A 10554-nucleotide genomic window follows, 5' to 3' on the forward strand; every position below is an offset into this window, starting at 1 on the left:
TTAAGGTCTGGAGACTGGCTAGGCCACTACAGGACTTTAATGTGCTTCTTCTTGAGCCACTCCTTTTGCTGCCTTGGCTATGTGTTTTGGGTAATTGTCATGCTAGAATACCCATCCACCACAATTTCAATGCCCTGGCAACAAAAGCAAAGGAGGTTCTCACCCAAGATTTGACAGTACATGGCCCCTTCCATGATACCTTTGATGCGGTGAAGTTGCCCTGTCCCCTTAGCAGAAAACACCCCCAAAGAATGTTTCCACCTCCATTTTTGAGGGTGGGGATGGTGTTCTTGGGGTCATAGGCAGCATTATTCCTCCTCCAAACACAGGGAGTTGAGTTGATGCCAAAGAGCTTGATTTTGGTCTCATCTGACCACAACACTTTCACCCAGTTCTCCTCTGAATCATTCAGATGTTCATTAGCAAACTTCAGACGGACCTGTACATGTGCTTTCTTGAGCAGGGGGACCTTGCGGACGCTGCAGTATTTGAGTCCTTCATGGCGTGGTGTGTTACCAATTGTTTTCTTGGTGACTATGGTCCCAGCTGCCTTGAGATCATTGACAAGATTCTCCTGTGTAGTTATGGGCTAATTCCTCATCGTTCACATGATCATTGAAACTCCACGAGGTGAGATCTTGCATGGCATGCCAGATCGAGGGAGATTGACAGACAGTTTGTGTTTCATCCATTTGTGAATAATCGCACCAACCGTTGTCACCCTCTCACCCTGCTGCTTGATGATGGTCTTGTAGTCTGTTCCAGCCTTGTGTAGGTCTTACAATCTTGTTCCTGACATCCTTGGACAGCGCTTTGGCCATGGTGGAGTGATTGGAATCCTGATTGATTGTTTCTTTGGACAGGTGTCTTTTTATACAGGTAACAGCTCATTAACCTGTATAGAAGACACCTGGGAGCTAGAAATCTTGCTGATTGAAAGGGGATCAAATACTTATTTCACTCATTAAAATGCAAATCAATTCAGCAGGGGATCAAATACTTTTTTCCCTAACTGTAGATGTGGTAGCTGAATTTTTTTTATGCTTTCATTTCTTCAATCATATTTTATTTAATCTCTACCAGGCGAGGTTATACTTGAGGAGTCACAGTCCTGTGCTTTGGCTCTTATTGATGTGGGGCACACTACATTGAGACTGGCACAACCTACTATCTCCATCCTGGGTCTCATTGGAGAATCCACATCTTCTGGCCTATATCCTGGAGTCTTAGGAAATGTGTTTCCTTCTATATCACAAGATCATCTCCTCGGTGGGTCACCTGATGTAGATCCAGTTAGATGCTGGTGTGCCTCAATCATCAAGGAGGAATTGGAGATCTTGCTGCGACAACAGAGGGAGTTGGGATTCTGAATTGGGCAGAATTTCACATTCTACACCCGTTTACTGTTTGTTTAGATCACAATTGTCACCTTATAAAAGGAAGTGCCTGAACAAAGACATTAATGCCAGGATCAGCACATATTTTTTAATGAAAGTTACATACCATCTCAAAAATTAGAATATCATCAAAAAGTTCATTTACTTCAGTAATTCAATTCAAAAAGTGAAATGCATATATTATATAGATTAATTACACACAGAGTGATATATTTGAAGTATTTCTTTCTGTTTAATTTTGATTATGGCTTACAGCTAGTGATAACCCAATATGCCGTATCTCAGAAAATTAAAATATTGTGAAAAAGTTCAATATGGTAGACTCATGGTATCCCACTCTAATCGGCTAATTAACTCAAAATACCTGTAAAGGTTTCCTGAGCCTTAATAATTGGGAAGACTGCTAACTTGACAGTTGTCCAGAAGACGGTCATTGACACCCTCCACAAGGAGGGTAAGTCACAAAAGGTCATTGCTAAAGAAGCTGGCTGTTCAGAGTACTGTATCCAAGCATATTAATGGAAGGTTGAGTGGAAGAAAAAAAGTGTGGTAGAAAAAGGTGCTCAAACAGGGATAACCACAGCCTTGAGAGGATTGTGAGGCAAAGGCCATTTGGGGGAGATTCACAAGGAGTGGACTATGGCTGGTGTCAGTGCTTCAAGAGCCACCACACACAGATGTATCTAGGACATGGGCTACAACTGTCACATTCCTTGTGTCAAGCCACTACTAAACCAGAGACAATGTTAGACGCATCTTACCTGGGCTAAGGAGAAAAAGGACTGGACTGTTTCTCAGTGGTCCAAAGTCCTCTTTTCGGATGAAAGTAAATTTTGCATTTCATTTGGAAATCAAGGTCCCCCGAGTCTGGAGGCAGAGTGGAGAGGCACAGAATCCAGGTTGCATGAGGTCCAGTGTGAGGTTTCCACAGTCAGTGATGATTTGGGGAGCCATGTCATCTGTGTTTTATCAAGTCCAAAGTCAGTGCAGCCCTCTTGTAGGAAATTCTAGAGCACTTCATGCTTCCCTCTGTTGACCAGCTTTATGGAGATGCTGATTTAATTTTCCAGCAGGACTTGGCACCTGATAAAAGCACCAATAGCTGGTTTAATGATCATGGTATCTTTGTGCTTGATTAGCCAGCAAACTTGCCTGACCTAAACCCCATAGAAAATCTGTGGGATATTGTCAAGAGGACGATAAGAGACACCAGACCCAACAATGCAGGTGAGCTGACAGCCGCTATCAAAGCAACCTGGGCTTCCATAACATCTCAGCAGTGCCAACGGCTGATTTCCTCCATGCCACGCCGCATTGATGGAGTAATTCCTGCAAAAGGAGCCCCGACCAAGTATTGAGTGCATACTATACTGTACATGGACATATTTTTCAGTAAGCAAACATTTCTGTATTAAACTCTTTTATTGGTCCTATGTAATAATCTACTTTTCGGAGATACTGAATTTTGGGTTTTCACTAGCTGTAAGCCATAATCATCAAAATTAAAAGAAAGAAATGCTTGAAATATATCACTCTGTGTGTAACACATCTATATAATATATGATTTTCACTTCTTGAATTGAATGACTATTGAATTGATGATATTCAAATTTTTTGAGATGTACCTGTATTTGTCATCCTTAGGCCATTTTAAAACGTCCAGATCTCATGAGCTTGGTATAATCTTTTTTAACCGGTGTTTGGCTGTTCAGTAAAACAGATCCAGGTGGCTCTAAAGTCACCCGATAACTTTCACAATCGTGAAAAATGACGTTCCCCATGCTCTGTGCTTGATTAGCTGCAGTGGAGGGCAGGGGAGACATTGACCCTTGGGGGTTGATTCACTAAAACTGGAGAGCACAAAATGGTGCAGCTGTGCATGGTAGCCATCCGCTTCTAATTTCAGCTTGTTCAATTAAGCTTTAACCAAAAAAAATGGAAGCTAATTGGTTTCTGTGCAGAGCTGCACCAGATTGTGTACTCTCCAGTTTTCTTAAATCAAAGCCATTGTCTCAGGCTTGTTGGTCAGTGGAAGTAAAAAAAAAAAAAAATACATGGCGCCTTTTGGTCAGCAGGAGGAGGAAAAGACCCTTATTGTTGGTGTCAGTGGGAGTAATAGTGCCCCATTGTTGGTGCCAGTAAGAGGAAAGGCCTTTTATTGTTGGTGTCCGTGGTAGGAATAGTGTCCCATCCTTGGTATAAGTAGGACGAATAGTGCCCCACCAATGGTGTCGGTGGGAGGAACGGTCAGTGGGAGGGATAGCGCCTCATTAATGGTGTGGGAGGGATAGTGCCTTGTATCTGTTACCCAAGGGCCAAATAAAGGGAAGAAAAGGGCTGCATCTGGCCCATGGGCCACAGTTTACTATGGTTGTCATCACAGAGGACAATATAGCCCCATAGAATTAAGACCTGGCTGTGACCGGTGAACTAGCACTTACTGCAATATCTTGTTCCATTGTAGTGTGACAGAGAAGAATCCTTCCTAGCGGCAGCAGAAAGATTCCTGCTGGAGGAGAACAGAAGAGCTCAGGACTTTGAAAGGATTCTGAATTCTCACATTGAGGAACTGCAGAGACAGTCGGAGGACACTGTGACCAAATACACATCACATGGATACAACACATGTATTGCAGCTTCCTGAGCAAAGCAAGAAAAGAATACTTGTTTGTGATTTTATATTAGAAAACCATTGTAGATCCATGAGTACATGCCTACAGACCTAAGCTTTGTTTAATGCATACATCCAAGCAGTTTTGTATAGAGTCTAGACACTGTAATTCTCCAACCTGTGGTCTGCACTCAACATTTTTATGAAAACATTTGAAAAATGAATTTATGATGTAATGTGTCTAGATAATGTTACAAGGCTATCAATGTTCAAAGTGAAATAACTGTGTATATACTGTATTATATATATTACATACTTCTACTAAGAGAACTACAAAGCCTGCTTTACTGACGACCTTCTGAAAATGCTTGTTGTCTGACTTCCTCTTGACATCCTAGACTTTGAGTCACTTACCTAGAGGAAGCATGCAAGGTCAGAGTCAAGTCTTCTGATTTGTATTGTTACCTTAGGCCTGTGACACAAAGCATTGAAGTTAATAAATCCGTATGACCAGGAACAAGCCTTTACAGAAGGGCCATGGCAGCCTTACTTTCTTAGTACGATTTTTTTCAATAAAAGATTTCATGCAGGTAATGCCGCCATAGGTGGTGCATGATGGATCGAGTCACCTGTTGGACTTTTGGGGCTCTTTAACTTGCAAAATTTGGAATATTGCTGCACTCCTTGGTATCTTTATTGAAGCATTAACCGCTTCAGCCCCGGAAGATTTTACCCCCTTCCTGACCAGAGCACTTTCTGCGTTTCGGCACTGCGTCGCTTCAACTGACAATTGCGAGGTCGTGCGACGTTGCACCCAAACAAAATTGATGTCCTTTTTTTTTTCCCCAAAAATAGAGCTTTCTTTTGGTGGTATTTGATCACCTCCGCAATTTTTATTTTTTGCGCTATAAACAAAAAAAATGCGATTTGAAAAAAAAAACGCAGTATTTTTTACTTTTTGCTATAATAAATATCCCCCAAAAATATATAAAAATGTTTTTTTTTCCTCAGTTTAGGCCGATGTGTATTCTTCTACATATTTTTGGTAAAAAAAAATTGCAATGAACGTATATTGATTGGTTTGCGCAAAAGTTTTAGCGTCTACAAAATAGGGGATAGTTTTATGGCATTTTTATTATTAATTTTTTTTTTAAATCGGAATGGCGGCGATCTGCGATTTTTATCATGACTGCGACATTATGGCAGACACATCAGACACTTTGGACACTATTTTGGGACCATTGTCATTTATACAGCAATCAGTGCTATAAAATGCGATCGGTGCTATAAAAATGCACTGATTACTGTGTAAATAACACTGGCAGTGAATGGGGTTAACCACTAGGGGGCGATCAAGGGGTTAAGTGTGTCCCAGCGAGTGATTCTAACTGTGGGGGGATGGGCTTCAACTCACATGACAGCGATCACTGATCCCGATGACAGGGAATAGTGATCTCTGTCATGACACAAGCCAGAACGGGGAAATGATTTGTTTATATAGGCACTTCCCCGTTCTGCGGCTTCGTGACGGGATTGCCAGGACAGAGTCACACTGTACACAGCGGGCGCACGTGCGCCTGCTATCCCTGCCTCTTAAAGGGGACGTACAGGTACACCCATTTGCCTACCGCTGCCATTGTGCCGATGTATATCAGCGCGCAGCGGTCGGCAAGCAGTTAAAATCACATCACAGGTATGACCGGAACAAGAAAGGCAACGCGTTTCGCACAAAAGTCAGCGCTTACTCTTAGTAAGCGCTGACTTTAGCACGAAACGCGTTACCTTTCTTGTTCCTGTCATACCTGTGATGTGATTTTAATGCTTCAATAAAGATACCAAGGAGGGCAGCACCCTGGGTTCCCTGAGTCTCACAGACGAGCTGTGCAGCACCCTGGGTTCCAGTTCACAGCATGTGAGAGTCACTCACCTAAAGTTTTGGCTTTTAGGGCTTTTGTTGACAGGCATCCTTTTTCTAAAGCTGCGTTTACTACTCAAATGCAAACGAATAGCAAATGCAGCATTTGACATAAAAAGACTGTTTGGCATGCACTTTAAACACGCCTCAGTAGGCCAGGCTGCTTCCAAAGTAAGGCAACGCAAAGGAGGTCAATTGCAGTCTTTGAACTGCCATGTATATTGTTTAATTGATGTCAGTGCGTTTTTGACAACCTGTGTTGACCAGTGCAGGAAAACAACTCCCATTGACATGAGCTCTTACAGTTTACAGTGTATGATGGGGACTCCAGCATAAATATCGCACTACAATACTTCCTGGCTAATGTGTCGTCCCCCCCCCCCCCCATCCTCTTAGATGAAGGACAAGGCCTATTCCTGACATTTGTTGCTTACAAGTTAAAATCAAAATTTTTTGCTAGAAAATTACGTGGACATTACCCAAACATTATATATGTTTTTTGTTAGCAGAGACCCTAGAGAATAAAATGGAGATTGTTGCAATATTTTATGTCACACTGTATTTGCGCAGCGGTCTTACAAACGCATTTTTTTGGGGAAAAAATACACTTAAAAAAAAAATTAAATAAAATAAAACCGTAAAGTTAGCCCAATTTTTTTGTATAGTGTGAAAGCTGATGTTATGCCGAGTAACGTCAATTTTTTTACAGGTTACCTGTTTAGAGTTAGAGAGGAGCTCTAGTGCTAGAATTATTGTTCTCACTCTAACGATCTTACATCCCTTGTAATAGAAATAAGCATGACAGGGCCTCTTTATTGTGAGATCTGGGGTCAAAACGATATTTACACTTAAAAGCAAAAAAAAGTAATTTTGCCTTTTTAAGAGATGATATAAAAAAAAAAAGTATAGGTGTGTCCTGACACTGCTCATCTCCCATCTGTAGTAACTCATCAGATCCTACAAAAGCTTCAGCTTGGCAGAATACCCAATACAGCCTCTCTAGATCTGATCCAGGGCCTCAGTGTCTTCATATCTGAGCTGTTCTTCCCTGAATTTGAATTACTATTATATAAATTTCATATTTTGTGTTGGATTTTAAAACATTTATACAAGTATTATATTTCATGTCTCTACTCAGAGTGTATGTAAACCCGAACATTGAAGTTTTCTTTTTTATATTGTGAAAGATGATGTTACACAAGGTAAATTGATACCCAACATGTCGTGCTTCAAAATTGCGCCCGCTCGTGGAATGGCGACAAACTTTTACCCTTAAAAATCTCCATAGGCGATGTTTAAAAATGTCTACAGGTTACCAGTTTTGAATTACAGAGGAGGTCTAGGGCTAGAATTATTGCTCTCGCTCTAAAGATCGTGGCGATACCTCACATGTGTGGTTTGAACACCATTTTCTTATGCGGACGCTACTCGCGTATGTGTTCGCTTCTGCGCGCGAGCTTGGCGGGTCGGAGCACTTTAAAAAAAATTTTTTTTTCTTATTTATTTGAATTTTTTATTTTGACACTGTCTTTTTAAATAAAATCTTTAGTGTCACTTCTATTCCTATTACAAGGAATGTAAGCATTCCTTGTAATTGAAAAAAAGCATCCCTTGTAATTGAAAAATGACAGGACCTCTTCAATATGAGATCTGGGGTCAAAAAGACCTCATATTTACACTAAAATGCAATTAAAAAATGAAATAAAAAAAATTTCTCCTTTTAACCACTTCAGCCCCGGAAGGATTTACCCCCTTCCTGACCAATCCCTTTTTTGCGATACGGCACTGCGTCGCTTTAATTGACAGCGTCGTGCGATGTTGTACCCAAACAAACTTGACGTCCTTTTTTTCCCACAAATAAAGCTTTCTTTTGGTGGTATTTGATCTCTTCTGCGTTTTTTTTTTTTTTTGCGCTATAAACAAAAAAAGCATCAGTTTTGAAAAAAAAAAAACAAATTTTTTTACTTTTTGCGATAATAAATATCCCCCCCAAAAAATAAAATGTCTTCTTAAGTTTAGGCCAATATGTATTCTTCTACATATTTTTGGTATAAAAAATAATCGCAATAAGCGTTTATTGGTTTGCACAAAAGTTATGGCGTCTAAAAAAAAATAGGGGATAGATTTATGGCATTTTTCTTATTAATTTTTTTTTTTTATTAGTAATGGTGGCGATCTGCGATTTTTATCGTGACTGCAGCGGACAGATCAGGCACTTTTGACACTATTTTGGGACCATTCACATTTATACAGCGATCAGTGCTTCAAAAATGCACTGATTACTATGTAAATGTCACTGGCAGGGAAGGGGTTAAACACTAGGGGGCAATCAAGGGGTTAAATGTGTTCCCTCAGTGTGTTCTAACTGTAGGGGGGATGGGCTCACTAGAACATGACAGAGATCACTGGGAGCAGTAGATCCCTGTCATGTTGCTAGGCAGAACAGGGAAATGCCTTGTTTACATAGGCATCTCTCCGTATCACGATCGCGGGCCACCGGCGGACATCGAGTCCGCGGGACCAGCGTGCACGCTCCCGCCGATGACGGAGTGACGTGTGGGTATGTGGTTTTGCGCACCCGTGGCATTCTGCTGACACATATCTGCGTGAGCCAGTCAGCAAGTGGTTAAGAGCTATGGGCGTAAGTGACGTTTGATGTCGCTTCCGCCCTCCCATGCCATGGAGGCGAGCGGGGGCCATCTTTCCCTCAGTCAGCAGCCAGGCATCCACAGGAGAGGACGCGATCGTCTCTGCCGCTATCGGCAGAGGCGCCTGGAGTGCGGCGGGAGGGGGGTGGGCACCTCTCCCGCCACCGATTTAAAAGGGATCTCGCGGTATATGCGCCGCAGAGACCACTTTTATCTTGAAGAGAAACGCATGGAGTTCCAGAAAATACCAGGGTTATGGCAATGAGCTAGTTAGTACTAGTGCTGACGTTCGGGTACGTTGTTTTGCGTGAAGTGGTTAAGGTGGCCACTTCCAGAAATGCTAGGGGGGTGTTTTTTTTCAAAGTGATTTCTCAGCAAAATAAGATAGTTTTTGGTTTGTGGTGCTCAGATGAAGACTAGTTACGCTTTAAAATGCTAATATTCTAGCTACACAGCTAATATCATATGTGGAAAATAGAATATTAAGCAGAATTCAGCACTGGAAAGTCAACATTGGTTTAGATTTTCCCCTTGAGGCAACTATATGGAGTTACAAAACACGTCTCCTGTTTGTTGATATTGCAGAATCATATAAAAAAAGAAAAACTTGAAATCTGAACAGAGTTTTGTATAACTGAGGGAAGGTGTTCTACCCAAATAATGAATAAAGGAAAAGGTAGACCCGACAAACGCAAAGGAAAAAAAAAAAAAAAAAGAGTCTCACTGTGACATCATCCCATTAGTTTCAAATGCCATACATTCCCCTAATGAAGGAAGGCCGGGATCCAACCGGATACGAGGCTATTCCTCCACCGGGGAAGGGACTTTAAATGTGCCAAGCAAGTGAGAAACCAAATAATATATATATAAAAACCTTCAGGTCATAAAATACATCAGTTTTATTATATCTTGTTAAAAGATGCCATCTAGATTAAAATCAACAGTACAAAACAATCCAATAAATGTACATAGGTTAATCTAGATGGCATCTTTTAAAAAGATACAATAAAACTGATGTTTTTTATGACGTGAAGGTTTTATATATATTATTTATTATACGCGATTTATTATTATTATACGAGATTTATTATTATTATACGAGATTTATATAGCGCCAACAGTTTATGCAGCGCTTTACAATGTATAAGGGGGACAACACAATTACAGTACAGTACAATACAAAAGGTACAGGAGGGGGGCCCTGCTCGGGAGGGGGTGGTGGTACAAAAGGTAATAGCTGCAAAGAATGATTTGATGGGGGTGGCTCAGGGACAGTTATGTGGGTGTGGGATAGGCTTCCCTGAATAAATGAGTTTTTCAAGGATCTCCTAAAGGTGGACAGGGTAGGGGCTGATCGGACATACTGGGGCAGGGAATTCCAGAGGATGGGAGAGGCTCTGGAGAAGTCCTGAAGGCGAGCATGAGAGGAGGTAACAAGGGAGTTAGAGAGCAGGAGGTCCTGGTTTCTCACTTGCTTGGCACATTTAATGTCCCTTCCCCGGTGGAGGAATAGCCTCGTATCCGGCTGGATCCTGGCCTTCCTTCATTAGGGGAATTTACATTGTATGGAATTTGTATACCCAAATATTTATAGCAAATAGAACAGCTCAAATCTGAATCCAGTCCTCCTTATTAGAGGCACTGCATATTATCTACGGACAGAGCCAGGGTGATGTGCTGCCATGTATTCACATTAAAGATTTATTATGGTTCTGGGTTAATCTAATTAGATTTTAAAGTAGGGGAGGAAGAAAAAAGAGGAAAGGCCAAATAAAGGGGAAACAACAGATCCTCTTTTCATCCCAAAAAGAGGGGGACTTTAACCACTTCCATACCGGGCCTATTCTGGCACTTCTCTCCTACATGTAAAAATCATTTTTTTGTGCTAGAAAATTATTCAGAACCCCCAAACATTATATATGTTTTTTTTTTAGCAGACACCCTAGGGAATAAAATGACGGTCGTTGCAACTTTTTATCTCGC

The 10554-nt window shown here is 41.2% G+C and overlaps 1 protein-coding gene across 2 annotated transcripts in view; it reads left to right on the forward strand.

Moving 5' to 3' along the window:
* Window positions 1–5713, forward strand: part of DEUP1 (deuterosome assembly protein 1) — a 113237-nt gene extending 107524 nt beyond the window's left edge. For both annotated transcript variants that reach the window (XM_073612997.1, XM_073612998.1), the window contains one exon: window positions 3862–5713. In XM_073612997.1, the coding sequence (XP_073469098.1) occupies window positions 3862–4041 (180 nt within the window). In that variant the 3' untranslated portion in view covers window positions 4042–5713. The remainder of the gene's footprint in view (window positions 1–3861) is intronic.
* The last annotated feature ends 4841 nt before the right edge of the window (window positions 5714–10554 follow it).

Source organism: Aquarana catesbeiana, linkage group LG02 (assembly GCF_042186555.1).
Source record: "Aquarana catesbeiana isolate 2022-GZ linkage group LG02, ASM4218655v1, whole genome shotgun sequence".
Classification (NCBI taxonomy): Eukaryota; Metazoa; Chordata; class Amphibia; order Anura; family Ranidae; genus Aquarana; species Aquarana catesbeiana.